Source organism: Thunnus maccoyii, chromosome 7, assembly GCF_910596095.1.
Source record: "Thunnus maccoyii chromosome 7, fThuMac1.1, whole genome shotgun sequence".
In the NCBI taxonomy this organism is placed as follows: domain Eukaryota; kingdom Metazoa; phylum Chordata; class Actinopteri; order Scombriformes; family Scombridae; genus Thunnus; species Thunnus maccoyii.
In genome coordinates, this window is record NC_056539.1 from 22,198,118 (window position 1) to 22,222,676 (window position 24,559).

A 24,559-nucleotide genomic window follows, 5' to 3' on the forward strand; every position below is an offset into this window, starting at 1 on the left:
GGTGGGATCAGTGTTACAGCAGTCAGCGGTAGAGTTCAGTTTAACTGTGTTAATATAGAAATATGACAATCACATGAAGCTTTTAATGTGTCAGATTGTTTTATACTGGAGTCTGAAGTGCAGAAAAACGTACTTATGTTTAACTATGAAAAATAAACGTCTCCAGGTTTGGAAGGATAATATAGAAATGTTAGTGAAAAACTTTTAGACAATGTAAAGCTAAACAACAGACCAGAGCTGCAACTAAACAGTATTTTCATTATTGATTAATCTATATATGATATAAAGCTTAAGGGGACAAAACCTTCATATTATTTAATGTCTTTTACACTATGAAAACTAACTGTTGGTCACTTCAGCTTTTTATAGCGGTATTGAATATGTAAAATCATGTAGTACAGTTCAGTCATCACACAGTAATACTCTACTATCATCCTGCTAACAAGTATTAGCAAAGTACTGAAGTTTATTTCACTGTAATGTCCTGTTTAGATAAACGTGTGTCGGAGATGGATGTTGAATTTGAAGGTAAACTGAAAGTAAGTGCTGACCCTCCTCCTCCTCCTCCTCCTCCTCCTGCTCCTCTGCTTTATTTGCTCCATATGGTGTTTGACATGGTACCCAGAAGAAAAAAAAAACTCTTGTGTGGGCGGAGGAAAAGCCTAGTATTTTGTCCGTCCTGAAATTTGATTCAGAAGTTCAGGATCCTGGAAGACAAAAAGCAAACGGAGGGGGAGGGAAGAAAGGCAGAGAAGGACGGAGAGGGTTTTTTTTTAAACTGCGAGAAGAGTAAACTCACTAAATACTCTGCAACCTCCGAGAAAAGTAAGTCCATATATACGACGCATGTTTCTAACTGACTGAAGAGCTTTAAACTTGCTGTTTTCATGGAGCTAAATTAATCCACATTGCTTCATTTCTGTGTCTCTCTCTCGGTTTAACTGCTCTTAATTGCTGCTGAATGGCCAGAAATTATCAGATTTGAGACCTGCTGCTATTTCAGAATGACTTGTGTGTCTTTACGCGCAGCTTCACGCACGGCTCGGGGCGCATTTTGGCCTCATTTGATTAATTTATCACCAAATTAGGTATTTCCTGCAGCCCTCACTAAACCAGACAGGACCAGGTTTTGATTTGCTTTGTGGAGGAGGATTTGTTAAAACTTTTTTTCTGTTTGAAAGAGTTGCTCAGCAGCGGGTGAAGTTATTTTTCAGCGGGGAGTAGGAGCACATTGCCCCCCTACGCGCGTTTCCACCTCCACGCCAGCTCTGATAAGCAGCGAGATTTATTCCCCTCCGACCTAAAGAGCGCGACGAGTCCTAATTGAGCTCTATACATGGTAAAGTCCTCATTTGTTTGGAGAAAGATCCTCGCCGCTGATTTTGCGTGCCGACTCTGCGCCACAGTTGGATGTGCGCCAAAAAAACTCAGAAGAAAATGCTCCAAATTCAATCTGCAGATGTTAATGAGAGCCTTTAAAAAGAAAAAAATCACCACACAGCTGAAGCGACAAAGAAAGGCGCGTGATTGGTGTTATTTTACATTACATTGATTTGGCAGACGCCTTTTGTCCAAATCCACGCACAAAATGTGCATTTTTACGCGTTTTTATGGGAAGAAAAGTGGTGGAAGAAGTATTCAGATCGTTTACTCAAGTAAAAATATCAATATCTCTCTATAAAAGTACTCAATTACAAGTAAAAGTCCTGCATTCAACATGTTACTTGAGTAAATATACATAAATATTGGCAACAAAATGTTTAAAAAGCAAGAGTAGGCTAGTCATAAGAATCGCTCCTGTCAGGGTTAATTACATTAATGTATCATTGTTTAATATGCAAGCAGTATTTCAGTGTTGTAGTTGGTGGAGGTGAAACTACTTTTAAGTTTAATCTGTAACATACATCATGTTGTGTGTTTCATATGTAAAATCCAAAAAAAAAACTTGAAAATTAACTTGTAAAATAACAATGGTGAGACTCAAGTACCACAAAAGTACAGTACTGAGTAAATGTATTTAATTACTCTCAATCACTGCCAACCAAACAATTCTGTAGTAAATTACAGTCTTTGACTCTCCGTAATGATTTTATAATTTATACTCCTGCTTATATGTGATTTGAGGTATTTTTCCTCTTCAGGCTCCACTATATATACTTTAAGTACATTAACTTTGGCTGCATCGGCCCTGTTAGTGACATCATCCTGCCTTGTGTTATTTCTGATCTGCTAAACGCTAATTACAGTGGTTCCCAAACTAGGGTTGGGGGAACCCCAAGTAGTCCCAAATTAAATCTGAGGGCTTTTGATCAGATGATGAAAGGGATTAAGAAAAGGTATCTGTTACAGTTTTTATTCTTACTTTGTTCTAACTTTTGTTATTTATTGATACTTTCACTTATTAATGCCTCTAAAATACATGAAATGAGTTCAATACTGGATACATTTACCTCTTCAGGCCTGTTAAAATCTTGAAAATAAGTGAAGTACTGAATACTTTGACTCTTCATGGCTCCACAAAACCTTACAATAAATGAAATACTGAATACTTTCACCAGATCATTAACTATTATCCCACATGGGATTACATAACGCAAAAATACAACATATAAATAAATAACAACTTTTTTGGATTTTATGTGCAATTTTATTTGTTAGGTTAATAGTTTTAAAATACTTTCTATACATTTCATTTCCCAACATGAAGCCGTCTCCACACTGCCAGGAAGTAAATGCAGGCGGAGAAAAACTGATTATCAAACTTCAACACTTTGAGTATCAACTGAAATGCGTCTGTAGCGTCGAGTATCAAATCATATCGAATGCTTGGTCAGATTCTTGGCTGTGAAGCAGGAAACTTTTTAACTGCAGCCTTTATTTTATTTAGGCAATATTTTTTAATGCTGATGAATTAAGCAGTTTGACACATTTTGTTAAAGGGATAGTTCCACAGTTTTGGGAAATACATGTATTTTCTTTTTTATGCCGAGATTTAGATGAGATCGATAGCCTACCAGAGCTAGAGATGGTTAGCTTAGCTTAGCTTAGCATAACATCTGGAAACGAGGGGAAACTAGATAATAAAATCTGCCTATCAGCACCTTTAAAACTCCCTATTTGGTACATTTTTCATTATTTGTTTAATCTGCATTTAAAAAGTGTAAAAAAATGTATTGTATTTACACTTTGGCTTTTAAACGGCTTAAACAAACAAGATATAACCAGAGATATAAGTTTTTGGATTTCAACAATCTACTTTGATCTGATTCTTAAGTCTTGTCAAAACTAAATCACATTATAATTTCTACATGTGAAGATTTTGTGAGAAAAGGTCTCAAGCGAACAGAAAAGGTCACTGTTAACAAATCAAACCTGCACACCTTGCAGAGGAAGATAAACGCTGACATCCTGTCAGCGAGGATTACAGTACAACCACAAACATGACCTCAAAAAGCTCCCTTTCCTCACATAACTTAACCATTTAACATCGCGCCACATAGTGACAACAACTGAAATACGCCGTTTATATTTTCTCTGAGCCCAAATTAACATCTTCAAATTGCTTGTTTTGTCCACAAAACAAGGTCAAACCAAAGATTTTCAGTTTACTATAATATATGATGGAGAAAAGCAGCAAATCCTCATATTTTAGAAACAGGAACCAGAAAATGTTTGCTTAAAAAATGAGTGAGATGAACAATCAATTATCAGTATAGTTGCAGATAAAGCTTCTCTCTTTCAACTGATGGATTAATTGACTACTATAAAGTTTTTGTTTTTAGGATTTATACTTGTCTAAAACAGAAGGTAAACAATATTCCTGTCAGTAGAAAGTGGAAAACTGAACGTAAGCAAGTAAAGTCAAAACAGAAGCTACAAAGTGCTTTGCAGGAAAAAAAGAGAGTGAGATGAAAGAGACAGCCAACACAATAAATAAAAAGAAGGAGAAATACAACCCACAAACTGAAATTTAAGACAAAGCCAGAAAAACAAATAGATTATTTTTAAATACGGTCACTGATGTGGCTCGAATGGTTTCAGTGATGTCACTGCTGTCTGTGTTCATGGTTTGGTGTTTTTAACTGGTTTTGACTTTATTTTTGGCCGAACCTCTTCCTGCTGCTCTCAGGCTGTGCGACTATGAGCACCTCGGGGCTTCAGGCCACTAACCGGCAGAACGTGAAGGAGCTCGACAGCATGAAGGAGTCCATCAGCGACATCATCAACCAGCTCCAGGACATCGACCCGGCCAGGCTCTCCTTCTCCCCGTTCTTGGATCTGGACACTCAGATCTCTTTGGCGCCGGTGTCAGACAGCCCCGAGTCTTCGGTGGAGGAGCTGCACTCGTCCTCCCACTCCGTCTCCGGCTCCCAGCACTCACTTGAACCGTCACCAGCAACCGATCAGCCAAGGGGTGAGTTATTACTGCTGCTTTTTACTGTCTGACGGAGCTGTAGGATTTGAGGGGAGGCCAGAGCAAATTAGCAAAGGCCACCTCAGGCGAATTTAAGTGGATCCAAAGAGGGTTGAGACAAAGTCAGGACTCATGAAACCAAGGCAGAGCAAGTCAGCTGTCAATAAGCAGTCCACAAGTCTTTAGCATTTTGAAAATAATGATTAAGGAGTTTCTTAAATCTCACAAATATGCAGATCTACCTGCAAGAGCTCTCTGGAAATACTTCAACATCCACCTCATCGTTGCATTTTTGCAGTTTTAGGACCTTTATACACAGATTAAAATCTCATAAGTTGCAGTGCAGGAGAGAAAAAACATCTTTCGGCAAAAGTTAGTCAGCATCCAATACTGACTTAGAAAAAGTCTTTTCTTGGTCTTAAGTCAAAAAAGACACAAAACAGGGGAAGTTTAACATGTGAGAGTAGTGTTTAGAGTCTGAAACACTGCAGTCCTGCTGGAGGGAGACTCCATCTGTAATGTGAAGTGGGTGAATGTTTGTAATCCTTCCCGTCGTTCCTGCTTCAACCGAGGAAACATTTAGATGTTGATACGGCGGCTGATGCAGCAATGGTGAAAACAGCTGGTGAGACGTCTACAGTTCCTGAAATTTGAATATTTTTTTTTATTTTGGTTCCAAACAGTTTTCCTAAACCGGATTTTTATTACCCTAAATGTTCGGTTTAGATTTATGTGGAAGCGGCTTCTTTCTGCACACTGACACGTGTGCCAACAGATGCTTGAATGAAAAGGAAAAATGGACTCTATTGAATATAAAGTAAAGATGAGACATTATTTGTCAGTTTAACAGATTACCAGACAGCCAGGGGCCACAAAAGCTCCAAGTTTACTGTCAATTGTTTTTTAGTCATTTGATTTTGTCAATATCAACTAACGTGGGCCCTGCATTAAAGCCTTAATCCAGTTTTAAGACTTTAATTATTTAAGTTTATTATTTTTCTTACATGGTGCATTTTCCTAAATAAATTTGTGTTAAATTATGACAAACAAAGAGAAATTTATGGTCACAATATTAATTCAGCATAAGAGAATTACTTTATTGGCCAGATTACAAAACAAGGGTTGTTTTATATTCAAGGACTAGACATTTACGTTACGTTATATTATGTTCACAACATCAGATCTTCTTTTTGAACGGAGAAAGTACCAACTCCTACACAGAATGTTGCATTATGGGTTGTTTGTAGCCTAGTGAGTGTCTTAAAGTCTGTTTATAGTGAGTCTGTAAGAGTTGGTCAGCTGTAAAAGTGTTTCCTTAGCTCAGTTTAACCTGCAGGAGTTTCTGAAGGCTTGTGAAACAAAATTGTGTAATTTTAACCACTTTCAAGAGCCTGGAAGAGAAAAGAGAGTGTGTGAGGATGTGACTCTACTACGGTGTATATTCAAAAGGTATTTCTCCAAAAAGCTGGAAAAGTCTCCTTATATTTGTGCCAATACAGTAGTTGGTCTTTGTGTGGACTGTGACTGATGGGAACACACACAAAGCACAGGAAGGTGCCCAACGGCAATTTTTGGCCCCAGTGCCCACTAATAGGTTCAATCTTGCCATGTGTCTTCCTCTCCACAATGTTAAATGAGACTCAGACCTCTGCTTAGTACTGTGGACATAAGGCAGCGAGTGATTGATTAGAGGAAGCCTGCAGTTGATTACTTTCAGTATCTGGTTTTGGATGCCGTATTAAAGTGTTGTTCTGATTTGAACAGGCTCTGCTTCCTGCCACCAGCGGCCCAGCGACAGTCTCCCAGAAGAGCCACGAGCAGACGAGACAGACAAGGGGGAGCTGGATCAAACTCTTTCCAGTCCCATCATCGCAGCACACAATTTGGACGCCGCCACGGAAAACTGCATCGGCAGTCCAACCCAGGGAGACATTCCCAATGGCACAGACACACCGAGATGGAGTCCAGAGTCCACCAATCTGGACTGTTCTGCGGACGAGGGTCGACCTCTGATAGGCCCGCCGCCAGAGAGCGTGGAGCTGACTGTGTGGAGATCAGAGGGGCGGGGAGAGACTTGCGAGGCCGCAGAGGAGGCTGCAGATCGGGGCCGCTGCTGCTGCCGCTGCTGCCAGTGCAAATGCTGCCAGAGTGGCCGAGTTCCCGCTTTCTTCTCAGTCCTGGCCTCTCTTCTGTGCACAGCCGGGATCCTCTATGCACTCTATTTCTATGTCCCCATTAAACCCCCTGACTGCCCCGACATGGCTAGCCGCATCGTTTTCACCCTCTGCTGCTGTGTGGTGGCAGCCATCCCCATCCTGCTTGGTACGCTTCAAACACCTGCGCACTGACATTCAAAAACAGCCGTCTGAGCGCCACAAATGAAAGATAAAGATTAAGAGAGGATTTGGTTTGTCTGGCCGCCTCGTCTCGGAATGTTTCAACGTCTCCTGTCCCCTTTAATTTCATGCGCTTTCAACCTCAATGCAGCAGACATCTCCCTCTGGGGAGAAGCATAATTTCCTTCTCCTGCACATAGCTTTAAATGGAAACTACAATAAGAGATTGGCTGCTTCTCTCTGCGTCTCTTAGGCTGTGGCCTAATTGTTTCTGAATATTTTAATCACTTCCCAACCTGAACGACCAGGACGAGAGGGCGGGTGGCAAAAACATCCAAAACCAAAGCCTGTCCAGACCCTTTTCCTCTCACCTATTTGTCAAGCTGATGACATGTTGCAGCCAGACAGGAGTATTTGCATGTAGGCCAATCTGCTGGCAGCTGCTGTATTCAAATGAAGATATAGAAAAACAAAGCATGCTGTCAGACGAGATCAAGTGCAGCTAGGAGTTGCTTGAAGTTGAGAGTTGTTTGTGGAAAAATGGCCCAGATTCAAGATGCTAACTGACTTATTGCTCTTTTATCCCTCCCAGCGATGCTCGTGGGTGCAGCGTGCCAGTTCTGCACAGGCTCCTTCAATTTGCAGGAGTCTTTTCCCAGAAGACGTGCAGTTCAGCAGCTGTTTGTCACGGCGTCCTTGGAACAGTTGCTCCTCTACGTCCTCAACCTCGTCGTTATGGCCGCTTTACTGCCTCAAGACCAGCTGAAGTTGGTTCCTATACTGGTCGCCATGTTCGTCCTAGGAAGGTGAGGCTTAAAAGTGGACCAGCAGGGAGTTTTATAAAAGTTATTGTGAAAAGCACCTAAAAAACTGAACACTGTTTCATAAAGCCTGTTAACTCAGAGTTAAAGTATTGGTTCAAAACTTCTTCAACAGTCAGGTGCCCATATGAACACTGAAAGTTTTCCTTGCTGTAATCATTCCTCCTGTTCATGCTGGCTATTAAAAGATCCCCTTTAAATGTACTTTCAATGTAAGTGATGGAGGCCAAAATCCACAGTGTGTCCACACAGTCATTTTGTGCAAAAATGCATTTCAGCAGTCTGAGTTAGTCATATCAAGTGGATATCTGCCACATTTACAGTCTTTGTAGCATAAAATTCCTTCTTTGTGTTTCCTCAGACAGTGTTTCCCTGTTCAGCTGCGGTGGAAGTATAGTAACAAAAAGAGGAACTTTGGCTCTAAAAAGATTGTAACATGAAAGATATCAACTTGATTTGACTAATTTCGACAGTTGAAGCTTCACATTAGCTTCGGATAAACTTTGAAATACATTTTTGCACAGAAGGAGGACTGTGGATTTTGGCCCCCATCACTTACATTGTAAGTGCATTATGAAGGGATCTTCAGGAGTACAGGAGGAATGATTACAGCAAGAAAAACCTATTTCAATGTTCATTTAGGCACCTGACTGTTGTTTTACGACAGACTTGAAAAATTGTGAACCCATCCTTTAATGTGATCAGACTAATTCAAGTTGGTTTTAAAAACGGTTCATTCATGATTGAAACACAGACATCAAACACAAATCACATTAATTCACAATAAAGAAAACAGACATGTAAAGACAAAACTGTGATGTTCGTGACTACAGAGCAGCACACATATTAAACATTAAATACAGCAACAACAGCCATGCTAGCAGCTTGGGAAGGCTTCTCAGGCACAGAGGTGCTTTGAGCTAAATGCTGTTTGCATACTAAGGTTCAGGTTTCTATTTTGACATTTGTCCTGTGTCTTTCTGGTTTGTACTGGTTGATTTCCTGATTTATGTGGACCTGTGCTGCGTCTCAGGCTTCTTCTAGTTTGACCTCTTTGGTTGATTGCCCTGATTCATAGCACCAAGCTGTCCCAGTTTAGCAGGGCTGCCAAGTTTTTACTTCATCTCGGAGTGAGATCTGTTCCTGGGGGAGGGTAGGGGGGGTGCTTTGGTAGTACTTATTTTTGTTCATAATAAAATTAGCATTATTCATGGTCAATTGACCCACTCGACCTTTCTCTGGCCTTATGAACCAACACCTTTTTCATAAGACTTTTTCTTTTTGTACTTTTATTAGGTAGCATTTTTGATATACACTCCAGATATTACACATATTTTTCTTCAAAATATGGGATAAGAAAGATATATGCTCCTCACCGGGGTGTGCCTGGTTATGTTTTAAAATGGGGGAGCAAACTCGGAAAGATAGATAATTGGTGTTGGGGTCTGGGGGTCCTCCCCATTTCTACAACACCTAACCTCTTGGATTAAGTCAAGAAACAGCCACCTGCACTAGTCTGGATTAGATAGATTGAGGGTGCTATGAAAACCAAGAATGCCTCAAGAACAATATATAATTGGGTGGATGAGGACAGGAAATGATTATCAGAAGAATGACTGTTTCATTTGAAATTATATTAATGAAAACATTATGTAGCCTAAAATGGTAGTAGGTTGCAGGCTACTAGGCCATCTTCACAGTCAAACAAGGACAAACAACTTATATAAATGAAATAGTCTTACAACACATCACAATATGATTTGGATAATTCAACCTGGTTAAACAACGTTAAACCTGAGGGTTGCTATTCTCAATACTCATAAGGCCAACTTAAAAGTCTAACAATTACAACAAAGTACAAACAATCTGGATGAAGGAAATGACCTCACAACTAACCTAAAAATTGCAAGAAAATTTCAGAGCGACAGAGACCCAGAGCATCCCCGCAACCAAAGTAACTCACTCTCACTCTTGCCTGCCTGCACACGGCGCGAGAGAAGAGGGAGAGACACTGTGCTGCTGCCAGAGGAGTCGCTGACTGAGATTACTTTGAGCAGCATGCATAGGAATACTTTACAATATAGATTTGTGTATATTTTACGCTTTCCCCCTGATGGTCTGAATAACTCGCTGCTGCACGGTGCTGCTCTGTCTTATCTGTCCGTGCGCTGTCAGTATCCTCTTTTTTCTTTTTGCACCGTGACATTATCAGTTATGAATTTGATTTTCACTGCGTGAAAAAGTGGACGTGTGGCGTGAGACCGTGTGAAAAGTGCATAGACTGTATAAAATAATGGATGTGATGTAGCCACCTTGATGTCACCCATTGGTTTGTGGACTACCGTTTTGAAGTCTCAAGTTTGGCATTTTGACAGCACCATCTTGGTTTTTTGGAGTCAGAGGTGATGAGAAGTGACCATATTTGGACGAGAGTGTGGAGCTGCGGAGGAGCTCCGCAGGGTCCAACTACAGCACCTCACACACCACTGTGTATGAGGTGCTGTAGTATTAGCATGTATTAGCATGCTAATTTGCTTATTAGCACTAAACATGTAATGAAGTACAGCTTTGAGGGGAATATCATTAGTTTTACTTGTATTTGGTCAAAAACCAAATATTGGAAAAATGAAATTTTGACTTGTTGATGGTGCTGTGATTATGAAGGTTTTTAGCCTATAAATCATCCTGAGGGGCACATGAATGTGTGTACAACATGTCCTGGTAATCTAGGCTATTGAATATCTGTCGAGACTTAGACTCACAGGTCAGTCTCTAAATACTACACTCATAGACATTGAGGACAATCTCCCAGGTTTTGTCGTTGAAACTGGGTGGAAACAATTAGAGAGTTTTAAAAAACCTGCATTGTACAACCAATCCAAAGTCTCTAGGTCGGTCCTTCATATTGGGTTGGTGACATGTAGTTCACTATGGAGGAGAATGAGGGGAGAGCATCATTTCCGGTAAGGCGTGTTCTTGACAAAATGTGAGGGGCGTAGGTTTGTTAGTGGACATTCTCGACACCATTCAAGCAACTACCATGCATTTAGAAATCTCCAGACTTTGGTAGGTGGAGATCTCTGATGTCTGGTATTACGAGACTAGTCAAGACCTTTTGCTTAAAACCACAAATGTCAACCTCATGGTGGCCACTAGAGGGAAAGTCAGGTGATCACCAAAGTTATTACAATTCAACCTTTGAGGACCATGAATGTCAGTAAAAAAAATTTATGGCGATCCAACCAACAGTTGTTGGGATATTTCAGTCTGGACCAAAGTGATGGATCGACTAACAGACCGACATTGCCAGCCCTAGAGCCACGCCACTAGCAAGGCTAAAAACAACCAAAACCACTGTCATTAACAAAGCCAAAGAGAAGTTTTGGCAGCATGTTGTAAAGCAGCAGCGAGCTCAGACTGTGACACAAGGAGAGATGAACTCTGCTCAGTTTGTTGCAGCGTTCTGCTTCTAATCATGCCCTTGTAGGTTCAGGTCCAGTGTGAATAATGTGGATTTTCTTTGTTATTAAGTGTTGAAATGATTGTACATGATATAAAACATACAGCATCAAATACATCTGAAGTATCAAGATGATATTTAGCATTTTCTAGAAACTAAAATTGTGGTTTGTGCAAGTGACACAACAACCTCCATGTGGTGCCAATACTTTTACAATTCTTGTATTCTTGTAATTTTAATAGACTGATTTCTGGATGTATTTATAGGAATAGTTTTAACATTTTGGGAACTGTTACTTTCTTGCCAAGAGTAACATGAAGATTGATGCCACTCTCAAGTTTGTGGGACAAACATGAAGCTAGCAGTCGGTTAGCTTAGATTAGCGTGACGCCTCTAAAGCTCACTGATTAACACATTATATCTTGTTGATTCAATCCATACAAGAACCAAAGTGTAAAAACGACAATTCACCATTTTACGGGGGATTATATGACTGAACTATTTCTTAACTGGGAGCAGTTGCCAGGGAACCAGCAAAGACTGGTTTCGGCCAGTGTAGCTTTTACTCCACATTAAAATTTTACACATAATAAAAAATATGATCAGCTTGCGAAAATATAACGATTTGTAAAAGATTAGACCAGTCGTTCCCAACCTTTTCGGCTTGTTGAGAGCGCTGGGGGTTCCACCTCAGAGTGATTTTCCCACCTAAACTTCTCAGATTGTGTCATTTAAAAATGGTTTTAAGCTCAAAGGGATGAAATTATCTGATGTTTCAATCAAATAAAAACATAAAATGTTTGGGAAAAGCCCAAAAAATGAATTAGATTTGTGTCTCATAACTTTGCTTTATCTTTTTTTCCTACTCCACCAGTCATCTCACAACCTCTCAGATTTATCTTTTGTGACCATTAGCAGTGAGCTAGCAGCGACCGTTAGGTTGGGAAACACTATATTAAACTAACTAATAGTATAAAGTATAGTTCCACCTCAACCAGCTTCAACAGTAAAATGCTGCTATGCATTGATGCATTAGCAATTTAATAATATAAGACAATTAGGGCTGCAACTAACAATTATATTCAGTATTGATTAATCTATTATTTATTTTCTTAGTTTTTAGGTCTATAAAATGTCAGAAAATGGTGAAACATGTTGATGACTGCCCATGATGATGTCCTTAAATGTCTTGTTTTGTCCACAACAGTCCATTACCCAAAGATATTTAGTTTACTATAATAGAAGACTAAATACACCATGGATGTCTAAGAGAACTGGATACAGGAACAGCACTAGGATTTGAAGCAAATTTGATATAGTGGCCAAAACGTGTAATTACAACGTCACATGATGCACAGTGGCCCAAAAAGACTTTTTCCCATAGACTTACGTTGTGAAAGAGACGTCTGTAAATCAGCAGATTAATTTTTTTGAGCGTAACAACCCACAAGCCCTGTGAAATGACTCATTTCACTATCTGATCAAGTTTTGAAAGTCTAGTAGAGCTGCGCATTTGAATAATTTTATCCCCATTCAAGTTAGCTAAACCGGAAGTTAGCCGTCTCAGCTGGTGGAAGTCTCCAGTGAGCTCCATTGGTGCATGCGGCCCATAAAGCATGCACAGTATGTTTCCATCCAGGCAATTTCTTTACAGCAGGAAGTGGCTTTTTTGGCTTCATGCGCCACTGAACAACTTTCATAGGAATGAGCAGGGCCCCGCCTCTAATGCTGTATCCAGTTCTCGTTATACATCCATGAAATAAACCAGAAAATATTCAAATTCGAGAAGCTGTAATCAGAGAATTTGGACATTTTTTCTTAAAAAAATGGCTCCAAGCAATGAATCGGTTATATAAATAGTTGGCAACTAATCAATTAATTGACTAATCACTGCAGCTTTAAATACAATATCACAAACAAGGGACATTTTCTTCAAAAGCAGTACTTGTACTTTGATACTTGAGTTACATTTTGATGATAACACTTCTGTAATTTTACTCAATTAAAACTTTATGCAGAACATTTACTTATTATATTTTTATATTGTTGTATTGGTACTTTTACGTGATTAGTAAAGGATCAGAATACTTCTTCTGAAGTAAATCTGGTTTCTTGCTTCATGAAACACCCGACAGGGAGGCTGTGAGTGTTTATCAGTGAGGTTTGAACTTAATCTTATTTCCTGTTTTGTTGTTATTTTCCTCACAACAGACTTGTTTACTGGATCAGCCTGAACGTGTGCAGCCCCTGGCGAGGCTTCGGCTCCGGCCTGACCATCTTTCCGCTCCTCGCCATGGTGGCTCTCAATCTGTTCGTCATGTACAACCTGAATCTCAAAGAGCCACTTTTTGGCTCCCAGGACGTCCTCTATAATCAGGTCACCCCCTCTTCCTGGTCAGGGGAGACATCACAGAGCCCGAGTGGCAAACCAGACATCCTACCCACAGACATCCTGGACGCTCAGTGAGGAGGCGAGCTGCGCTTTCTTCTGTCAGAGGAGGAGATCTTTCCAAAAATAGGCCATTCCTGTGGTCTGCAGTTCAGCACAGCTACACATGCTGCCACTATACCCTCCAAGTCTGTGATGGCTTAACTTGTATTTTTGCTCCTCCTATACAGGACTTCTTTAAATGTGGATTCATGCTTATTATCTGAAATGCAAGAGCTCTTTCCCTGCTAGTGGCAGAGGAAGCCTTTGAACAATGCTCCAGTCTTATTTGTCCTTTTAAGCTCTTCCAGTGCCTATATTTAATGTTTTGAACTCTTAAGTACTTAAAAGCTCTGCTAGCTATATATATATGGCTGGATTTGGTTTAACCTAAAAAACCACGAGCAAAGCAACTTCAATTCTCAGACTTTATTATTATTTTAACTGTCCAAAAAGTTTGTACATGATGAAGGCAGAATAAAAGCCATTTGTAAAAACGTCTTTTCATCTTTTCCAGTGGGGTTTTCAGTCGACCAGTTGCTACTTTTGCTTTGACTGAGCGGCTATTCCTGGAGAAACTGCAGTTATGTGTTTGCAGTGTCCGGACTGTCATTATGTGATGTGATAACATGCTCTCTATGTTCTCTGGTCGCTCTCCATCTCCACCCTGCTGGCGTCCTCACTGCTGCTGATGTTGCTCTCGCTGGGTTTGTGGCACCAAAATGAGGCCAAAACAAAAAAAAAGGATGCAAAAGACGGCTGCACTAATTCTCTTTGGACCACTGAGTCAACATGAGATTAATGAGCTGTCCAAATTACTGTAATTAAAGACAATTTATTTGGCTACAAGTATAATTATCAAGTCAATAAAAACCTTTTTCAGGCTCAAATGCAAAGATTTGTGTCTAATAAACTTTTCAGGAATTAAACTTTTTCTTCCTCTTCTGTCACATGATCTTTCTTACACACCAGGTTTTACCAATTTAATACCATTATAAAATAAAAATATATACTTTTTTGCCTGCAGGTCAGACTAAATAATCAGTCAATTTTACATTTTTCCCCAGTCTCTCTCTTTATTTTAGAATAATCATTTATTTTTTTTAAACCAGGCTGCAATTTCAAAGTGTAAATATTGCTTTTTTACATTTAAATTTTATATTAAATATTTATCAAGCTGTGCCTAAACTTGTTACAGCAACATAAATACTATATACTAAATACAGCTTTGACCAACAGCATCAGTTTGTTGTGGTGCACTTGACACTAAAATGTCTAAAAGCTAAATGAGGCTGATCTCTAAGACAGAGAGGTTTGAGTGAAGTGAACAACTGATTATGTGAACAACTCCCTGTCTCAGTTTCCAAGGAGAAAGTTGCACTTCTCCAGGAATAGATTACACACAAACTGCTCAAATTTTGAGTGTAAACAGATGAAATTTCTTGTTTAAAAAAACTTGAGTTTTGACTTAAAAATCTCACCATTAGGTCCAATCAGTATTTGCTCTTTTGATCGTATCACACAGTCTTCCTGGAGGACACAAAGTCCTCAGAGAAATGTCACAATCCCATCTGGAGACAACTGTGCAAACTCCATCTGCTGATGAAGATCATGTGAAACAAAAAGCTCCAGAACAGCTACTTAATGGACCTTGTGGTGAGATTGTTTTGTCAAATACTACTTCCCACTACTTCCAAGGTCAAGAACAAACTTTAAATCTCAGCTGTGAGTTTTATATTCTCTAGTGAGTGTTCAGCCTGGCCAGCAGCCTCCAAGGTAATTTGATCTTGAGACTAAATGATTCATCAGAAAATAATCATCAGATTAACTGATAATCCAGATAGTCGTCAGTTTCGGTGCCAGGCTGCTCTGCTCCATGTCTGTGATGCTGTTTTGCTGTGGCCTCATGGGATTTATGATTATACTCCTTTAGATCTGTGGAAAGACAGCTGAACATCAAATCACCTCTTATTCATCAGCTCTCTCCTTCAGTCTGGAAACTGCCCAGTAAAACCACAGTCACCCACTGAGCAGCTCTATTTAGTGCCTTGCTTAAGAGCGTTAACAGTGTTTTGTTGCTATGCTCAAGCTGAAAACAAACCAAGGTGTCAGGAGGCAACAATTTATGTCTTTGATCCCTACAATGATTATTCTAGCTAATAAAAACCTGCAATATTTCAGTATGAAAGATAATTTCCTTACATTGAGAAAAGTAGTTTGACAAAATAATCTTAACTGAAACCTCTTACTAGCTTTTTCTGCAGCTTTCATCTCACAATCTCAGCATTTAATATGGCAGTTAGATTTTTCTAGCATGTAAGACGGATCATTACTGCATTACTGAAAATGTGAGTGGAATTTTTTTCCTACAGCCATTTGACTTATGAGAGAGAGAAATATAATCAGATATGATCAGTTCAAATAGTTAAGTTTGGTTCATCAGACAGGTCTTAAGCTTATATTTGAAATTCTTGAGAGAAGTAACTGAAATGCAATTTGAATATAACATTTAAACATCTGAGCCTCCTGATATCAAACAGAGAATTGACAGAGCCCAGTAAGGAACACTGGGAAGTTCAAACATTTGGCATCTCGTATTAGATTAGGTTACATCCTATATATAGAATATTTGGCTACTATACAACAATACAGAAATACAGAATATACAGCAGTGCAGTAGTACAAGAGGATCAGATGATCCAATATTTGTATTTGATCTACTTGAAGGGGTTTGTGTTAAATTTGAGGACATTTGTAGCTACTGTAAGTACATGTTGACTCTTTCTCTGTCCAGATTATTGGGATGATTTGAGGATTTGAACCTTCAACCCTCCTCTAATTATAAGTCACTTTTTCCTATATTTTGCAACAAAGAGTTAGTCCAGACAAGTCATAATCTGCTGAATGATCGGGCTTTGCAGATTACATGAGGTGTTCCTTCAATTTATCATAATGTTGGAAGAATAGAACAATGCATAAAGGAGCCTTCAGTGCTTTTTAACAGCTTATTTCTACATTTCAATTTACGAACATTAAGGATAAATGAATCAGGTTGTTGCTTCTGACATGAGATGTGTGTTTTGATTCTGCTGATATTGAATAAAAGTGTTTGTTATGCCAATACATGTAATGAAAACAGCTGAACCAGTAGAACCAGGCCGCTGCTCCAGTCTGAGTATATCAGGGTCAGACAAACTCAAGTCCTAACCTCTAAGTGAAAGTACAAAATCAGTTCTTTAAAATGACTCCTGTGAGTAACACATGTACAGTAAATCCTGCTCCAAACATGCTTTACTAAATTGTGACCATGTGTTTTCACAGATTACTAAGTGTGGGAATAGAAGATCAAAGCAACTTGAATGTAATATCCTCAGTATTTTATACTTTGTGATGTATTTCCAAAAGTAGTTGAGATGCTTCATCAAGATCAACAAGTTAAAGTGGAGCTCACTGATGTTTTCACAGCTCATATGAGATAAAAGGTTCAGTTTTTGTTTTAATCCACGAGGCCACACAGCTGCTATAAAATACATGATGTGACTCCATGTTGAATTTCAGTGAAGCGATTTATGTGTAGTAGCGTAATTTATGTGTTTTTACCTTTGTCAGTTGTATATATTTTAAAAAATGATACGTTTCGCAGACCCCAAGAAGAAAGTAATGGATCCTGAAATAAATTAAATCTAATGAAACAGTTTTTTAGTTTTTTATTTTGCACAAGTAAAATCAACCGATCTTAAACTGCAAAAATGTGTTCAATGCTCAGTTTATAATCATCATACAGAGGTTTTATGCATACATTTAAATAGCTATTTAAACTTTTTTTAAAAATGACCCAATGTGTTATAATAGTGTCCATTCTTAAATACAGACCATGAATGTCACCCCAGTAGGGGGCGCTAAACAGCTATAATAAAGACTGTATATACAAAATACACTATTAGAATAGAAAAGACTATTAGACTGATGTCCTTAGTGTTGCTTTTGAGAATTTCATGACATGTATATATTCTACAGTTACGCATATGTTTCTCTTGATGGTTTTTTTTTAACCCTTATATACTGTTCAGGGTCAAATTTGACCCATTTTTAGGTTTGAGAGCAGTAAAAACACCCTAATTACTTTTTTCTTTCAGCCTGAAATCTGACGACTTCTCCTAATGTGACCCAGAATATACACAAATGTAAATATTTCAACTTCTTAAAAACATTTGTGTGCAGCTGATATACATTTTTGTAGAGTGTTTGATCCATAATTATTCAAAAATTCAAAAAAATATAGAATATAACATTCTTCACATTTAATATAATTCATTGAACTCATTATGTTCCCCTGTTTTATCTCTGTTATAGAGTGTGATTGTAAATGTTTTTCCTCCATAAACAAAAAGCATAAAAACTAATGAATAAACTTTCTCTGCTCTCTGAAAGTTCCATTAAGGATTGATCACCTATATATCTGCGACTGATGAGATATTCATGAATGATTTATTGTGCAGTATAATTATGAAGGGATACTGTGAAAATGTATGAATATAAACAGTATGTGACGGTTAAGACTAACTGTTCGATTTCAAGAGTTAATATTGTTAGATTTGAGTGGTTTTAGGCCAAAATTTTGAGACAAAGGGATTTAATATTTTTCATCAAGTATTATAAGATTTTCCTGGCATTCCTTGTAAAGAAGCATGTATGTGAAACAACCTTTAAACCTTCATATAGGGAAGAAAAAAATGACATATTTTGACAGTTAGATGAGTATAGATGATGTTAAGAGATAATTTTACCACCAAGACATTGATTCCTACAGCAACAGAGAAACTTAACATACCAATTAAGACACTGAGGTCATGCAGTCTCCTCTGGTGATTTACAGTCTACAATGTCAAAACAAGTAACACATGGTGGTATTTATAGTAGGGTATAATTCCGATATTTTTAGACTGAATGTAGGCTAACAAAAAAATGAAGTACTCTGCATTTTCCCCAACTGGTTTTATTCCTGGCAGTGTGGAGAACACTTAGAAACACATTTAGATCTTCATGTTGTATTTTTACTTATTTATTTTACAAAATGTAATATTACATAAAATACATATAACTAGATAAATAAGATATGAAAAATCCATATTTATAAAAGCTTTATATGTGATTTTATTTATTTATTTTTTTATTTTTTTATTTACGGACTTAGAGGATTTTCCAAACTGGGTCAACTAAATGTTTTAGGGATAAAAATAGCGCAAAAAATTACCAACTATCACAAAAGATAATTGATGGCTTTTAAACGCTACATAAACTCCAAATTAACTAACTATATTATGACCAAAGTACCGTAATAATCCTTCTGTCAGCCGGTTGTCAAGGTTACAACAGCGCCCCCAGCAGCTCGCGCTTATACGTAACACGGGAAGGAGTGTGACGTAAACAGAATCCCAAAGATGGCGGCGTTGGTCGGTGAGTGATGTTTTGACTAAAATGACAAGCTTTTACAAACCATTTCACTCTTTTGAGACGTGTGATATGCATAGTAGTTAAAGATTAAGCTCACAGAAGTGCAGTGCCGAGTGGTTTGACTGTGTCGGTGGTCGGACTAGTAGCTTTTAGTAAATGCGCACACTGACCTTGCTCCGTCTGCGTTAGCATGGCAGCTAACCAGGTTAGCGCTTACACAAACTGTATCAGCAGCTATCAACAAGCCGAAAATCAACAATAAATAACATATATCATGACACACTTCATCTCTGATATACTCTGTGTGTCCCTTACTTTAGTTAAAGTTAATCTGACTTGATTTAACTATTGTGACAGATGTGTCGTCAAACCAAACTCCACCTAAAAACTCTGTCACTTTGTGTTTCTCACTTATATTTTGTGAATAATAACTTGCACGCGAAGAGAAACAGCGACTTATACAAATTACTAGGAGTTATTCATAAAATTCGGCTTCAACTGAAGACACCAGCCAGCACTACATACAACAAAATATCAGTTAATATAAAAGATTAAACAGTCACTCACGTTGTCTTTTTCATTCAAAATGCAACGTGACTGGCTGTTTCAAACACTGTTGATCAATTGTAAATATGTAGATTACATTTGGCGAATCATCTGAATGCGACATACATATGATTTTTACTAGAAGAGCTCATTGATTCATACATGTAATCGGTTATCTTTTGGCTGGTCTTGCTGTAAGTGAGCCTATATAAAATGTCCATAATTTGTTTCAAGTGTTTGGCTGTGATGTAATCCTCAAACAAACTGAGGTTTAAAATCCCCGCCAGACATGTTTTAAGATTTATATATAAAATACTCTTTGAATGATAATTTGTGTCTGATATGGTTTTTCCACAATATGTAAGTATATTTAATTTCAGAAGTTAAGATGTCTCCTACTTCACAGTAAAGTCCATTCTCATTGTTTGTGCACTGGAGGCTTAAAGTTTCCACATCACACTTGTGTAAGTTGAAAATTGGTTCAGGATTGGCTTCCAAACTATTTGTGATGTCAGAAATCATGCTTGTAGGTCCACCCCTTATAATCTGATTTTCAGTGAGCATAGAGAAACTTTCAGCAGATGAATGTGAAAACAGCCTTCCTGCGTCAAACTCTGCACACACATCATTCTGTTGTTTAAACAAGAGAACTCATCAGGCAGTGATGTAAATTATGAGTGATGTTCATAATAACAGCAGTCAACAGTGATACATCTGAAATACCTCGAGTAGATTTCTATTATTATGAGCTTTCTTCAGATTGTCAAATGCTTTTATTTTGCAGTGCCCCGTCTGGCCACATTTGGCTGCTTTTCAACAAGGTAAGAACCTTTTAATCCTGTTCTTGTTTCAAAACTTAATTCAATCCAGCTCTGCCCTGCTGGTTCCACGGCTGCTCCAGTATCATGCCCTTTACAGGGGTGGAGTTGGCTTTTCATACAAACACACAACACAACACAAGCCTTTTCAAAAGTCCAACTAATTTTTTTCACACTATGTAGGCAAAAAAAGCAGGGGAGAATATTCACCCAAAATATCATGTGTTGATTTACCACATCACAGTAGGTCATGTAACATTAATAGAACGTGTACTTCTTTTCCACATATGATACATGCATCGACTCAAAGCCGAACCACCCAGTTTTTATTCTGTGCATGTTTGGAACTTTCTCAGTTCCTTAGAGCTCAGACTCCCTCTTGTCAAAGAGCATTGCAGGCTGAAACAGACATTTCTCACTTCAAAGCAAGTGCTGAAATATTTCTTGTTAGTTTCTGTCAGCAGCAGACTCGTTCAGCCTGCATGCTGTTCAGAGGAACAGCCAACTTAATCCTTTAAAGCATCGTCAAGTTTACAAGTCTACAATGAAATCCGTCCATCTGTCCATCACACACAATATCTTGGAATTAAAACATTTTACAACTTAGTATTACACTATTGCCCTCTACTGAAACTGACTGGTATCTTCATTCTTTCAGTGTCTGTTCTGACTGTTTTAACATAAGCATGCAATGATCATTTACTGTATATTTTTAAATTAACTTTACCATTAATTCTAAAATCATTTATTTTCATGCCACCATTTTTATTAATCCCTCTGACCTTCTCTCCACCCAACAGGCCCATTTCAGTTTTTGCTATTCAGCAGAAGAATCTGCACAGCAGTGCTAAAAGCGAGAATACCACCACGAGGTGAGACCTTTGTGTAATTATCAGAATGGAGAAAATATGTCCAGTAAACACTCTGCACATGGTAAAACAACATTCTCTCCGTCCCTCTGTTGCAGTGTGGTTCCAGTCAGAGAGAAAAGCACAGCAGTGGCAGCAGCCAAACCAGCATCTGTAGCCAGCAGCAAGGGCGAGTATGTTATCACCAAGCTGGACGACCTGGTTAACTGGGCACGAAGGGTGAGTAGATGAGAGGCTTTTGGGTTTGTTAACACCCTGCATGTGTGGAGGGGATTAATCATAGTCCTATTCTCTACTCTGGCTCATTTTACAGCTCAGAATGACAGCATTTGATCTCAGGTGGCACACCTGAAAATAAAATCAAGTCCCCTGCCTGTGATGCGACCTCAGCATCAGACAGTGTGACTGTCTGGTGTTGGTCTTAAATGTCATATGGTTGGTTGTGTTGCCTTTTGTGAATGTATCTGTATTTCCTTCACTTGTTTTGGCTTTTAATCATCTGAAGCTGCCTCAACAAATGTTTCTAAAGATACAGTGAGCACTATAAATCATAACTACAAAGGGAGCCAAGCAAGTAAGTCATAAGTTGAATACCACTGAGCAGTATGTGAGAGTTGACAGTTACCATTTTTGAGTTTTCAGGGCAAAAAAAAGCAAATTGAAGAGGCACAAACAAGCCAGAAAGCTGCGGCTTTAGCTACAAACACTTCACAAAAATTACGTAATGCAAAATGTCTTCAGAGTTCACTGCTGCATAGAGATTCCCTCATCCTTTTGTACTTAATGGACATTTACTTTACAGCACCACAAAGAACTGCCTCAGTCTCAATACAACAGAGCTATTATGACCCTGGTGTTAACTGGTATTAACTGCTTGACTATTGTATTGTCAGGTGTTTCTGTCGTTTTGCTGTAGATTCCGAAGAAAAACAATCCCAAAAAAATCAAGTTTCATAATTTCCCAAATATCAGCAAAGTGAAGAGACCAATTTTCTGCCTTTTAAAGCTGGTGTTGCCCAAATATTATGCTGATAGTTTGGTGCATCTGTAATCTACATATGCTCCCTGCTGGTGTGTAAACAGTAAGGAGATATGATGAAACAGCAAGAATACATGCTGTACATTTATTGTCACCATCAAACTGTGTTCTGTGTTTGCTCTGTCAGTGTGTCATTGACGTATCGCTGCTGTGCTTTCTTCCCCCAGAGCTCTCTGTGGCCTATGACCTTTGGTCTGGCATGCTGTGCGGTGGAGATGATGCACATGGCGGCGCCCCGTTACGACATGGATCGCTTCGGTGTGGTGTTCAGAGCAAGTCCCCGACAGTCTGATGTCATGATTGTGGCAGGAACGCTAACCAATAAGATGGCTCCGGCTCTGCGTAAGGTGAGGGGAGGGAAAGTACGGGATGTAACAGCAGCAACGTTAGCAGCTGCTGTGAGAGAATGTAAGAACATCAGCACCTTACTTTTAAGTGTGTAATTCTGCTAATGACGCTCCATATAACATCCGGACTGCTGTCGCAAATTTGAATGAGTTCATTAAATATGTAGCCTGGTAATTATGGGACACAATTCAGCTGGTTTATGGGGAGAAAATATTTTCCTACACTCCACACAGAAGTGCTCTTGCTGAGACTTTTCTGTCAGCAGGATGGGAGTATAGCTGTGTAAACACTGGCAGGATTACGACCAGCCTCTCTGTGGATTGGCAGACTGGCATGAAGCCTTCCTCCATCTGAAAGGACAGATTAGTTCTTAGTCAGACATTATATAACAGCGACTGAACTTCCTCTTCCCAACAGGTGTACGACCAGATGCCTGAGCCAAGATACGTCATCTCCATGGGAAGGTAAGCTCACTCCTGAAGACGGTTGTCTAAGAAACTGAGCATTTTTATTACTAGCATAGCTCTCTTCTTAGGAAAGCAGTTGACGCCTCAACACCTGTCATGTTGTTGATCTGTATTCTGTATAATCCAGCATCCATAAAGCCTCCACAGCTGAGCTGATACTAATATTTACTGTTATTTATTTTTCTTCCTATTTTTGTTCAGTGTTCTCTCTGTGACTTTCTGCCCTGTAGCCCCTTGTCTAATAACAAGCATTGATATAAAATGGTACACCTCACACTGTCATATTTAAAAGCTGTAACTCAGCATCTGACCCAGTATTCACTGAGTTATTGAGTCATACTGTATAACTTTGTGTGCCTTTATAGCAGTCCTTTACTCCTACTGTATAAGTTCAGGGTTAGGGTCTAAACCTGCACTACTAAGTGTCTTAATAACCATCATTGTCCTCATAATTTTGCTCTTCCAGTTGTGCCAATGGAGGAGGCTACTACCATTACTCCTACGCTGTCGTCAGAGGCTGCGACCGAATCGTACCAGTGGACATTTATGTTCCAGGTAGACCTTACTGCACTCGCTACACAATATAAAGTGTAAAATCTGCAAATCCATGATACTAGATTAATGAAAACTACTGTCCATTTAGTTTTTGGTGGAACGTCTGTTCCTGCTCCAGCATGAGCGTCCTGTGCATAAAGCCGGGTTCAAAATGAATTGACCCAACTTTGCCCAACCGTGTGTGGCTGAATCAGAGTAAATCTGTGCAGTCATGTTCAAAATTCTTGTGGTAAACCTCATCAGTAGAGTTGAGGCTGTCGCAGCAGCATATTAATGCTTGTGATTCTGTAGTTTCACATGTTGGCGTATCCACATAGGACCAATTCAGACAACTTCCTGTCAACAGTTCAGTCACAGCTAAAATTCAGTGGTCATGGTAACCGTATCTCTGGCAGGTTATTGAGGATCATATTTAGGAGCAGATGTAGTTGTACACATCACAGTAGTAACAGTAGTAGAAGCACTACAGTGGTAATGACAGACTGACAGGACTGGACTTTTGAAGCTGATATTTGATATTTTCTTCCACTGTCTTCAGGTTGTCCTCCCACTGCAGAGGCTCTCCTCTACGGGACTCTACAGTTGCAGAAGAAAATCAAACGTGAGAAGAAGATGAGGATCTGGTATCGGAAGTGAATGTGTAATATGTGTGTTTATCTGGTATGTAAATGATGTATTTCTGGTTTCATTTGGAGCGTCGCTCCTCCTCCATGTAGAGCTGCAGGAACTAACTTCAATAAAGTCGTTGTTGTAATTTACACAAGAAGCACTACTGCTTATTTTCAACTAAACACAGCAGCAGCCAGTCAGCTCAGTTTTTCTCCTTTTCCAGATCAGTATTTATGTTCACAGACACACAGTTTGAGCTTCTGTCAGAACTTCAACCATAGATGTGATTCATCTTTATTCATAGTTTGAATAAGTTTCATTCATAGCCATAAGATATGTGTCTCATCTTACATAATCTGGAATATTATTTTAAATAAATTCTGATCTCATGTGAA

At 38.9% G+C, this 24,559-nt stretch overlaps 2 protein-coding genes across 3 annotated transcripts; both read left to right on the top strand.

The window, feature by feature from the left end:
* The first annotated feature begins 663 nt into the window (after positions 1–663).
* On the top strand, positions 664–14,338 carry LOC121900673. Of its 2 annotated transcripts, none has more exons than XM_042417151.1 (5): positions 664–825; positions 4,130–4,414; positions 6,179–6,736; positions 7,343–7,556; positions 13,243–14,338. In XM_042417151.1, exons 2-5 carry the CDS (start codon positions 4,141–4,143, stop codon positions 13,496–13,498), a joined length of 1,302 nt encoding a protein of 433 aa, XP_042273085.1. In that variant the 5' UTR covers positions 664–825; positions 4,130–4,140; the 3' UTR covers positions 13,499–14,338. The 2 variants fall into 2 exon arrangements, with proteins under 2 accessions (XP_042273085.1, XP_042273086.1); XM_042417152.1 differs by lacking the exon at positions 664–825 and adding an exon at positions 1,189–1,339.
* A 4,505-nt stretch (positions 14,339–18,843) lies between these two features.
* ndufs7 (NADH:ubiquinone oxidoreductase core subunit S7) lies at positions 18,844–24,559 on the top strand. Its single transcript, XM_042417899.1, has 8 exons — positions 18,844–18,916; positions 20,244–20,280; positions 21,078–21,149; positions 21,245–21,365; positions 22,353–22,532; positions 22,951–22,997; positions 23,467–23,555; positions 24,094–24,559. Exons 1-8 carry the CDS (start codon positions 18,901–18,903, stop codon positions 24,189–24,191), a joined length of 660 nt encoding a protein of 219 aa, XP_042273833.1. The 5' UTR covers positions 18,844–18,900; the 3' UTR covers positions 24,192–24,559.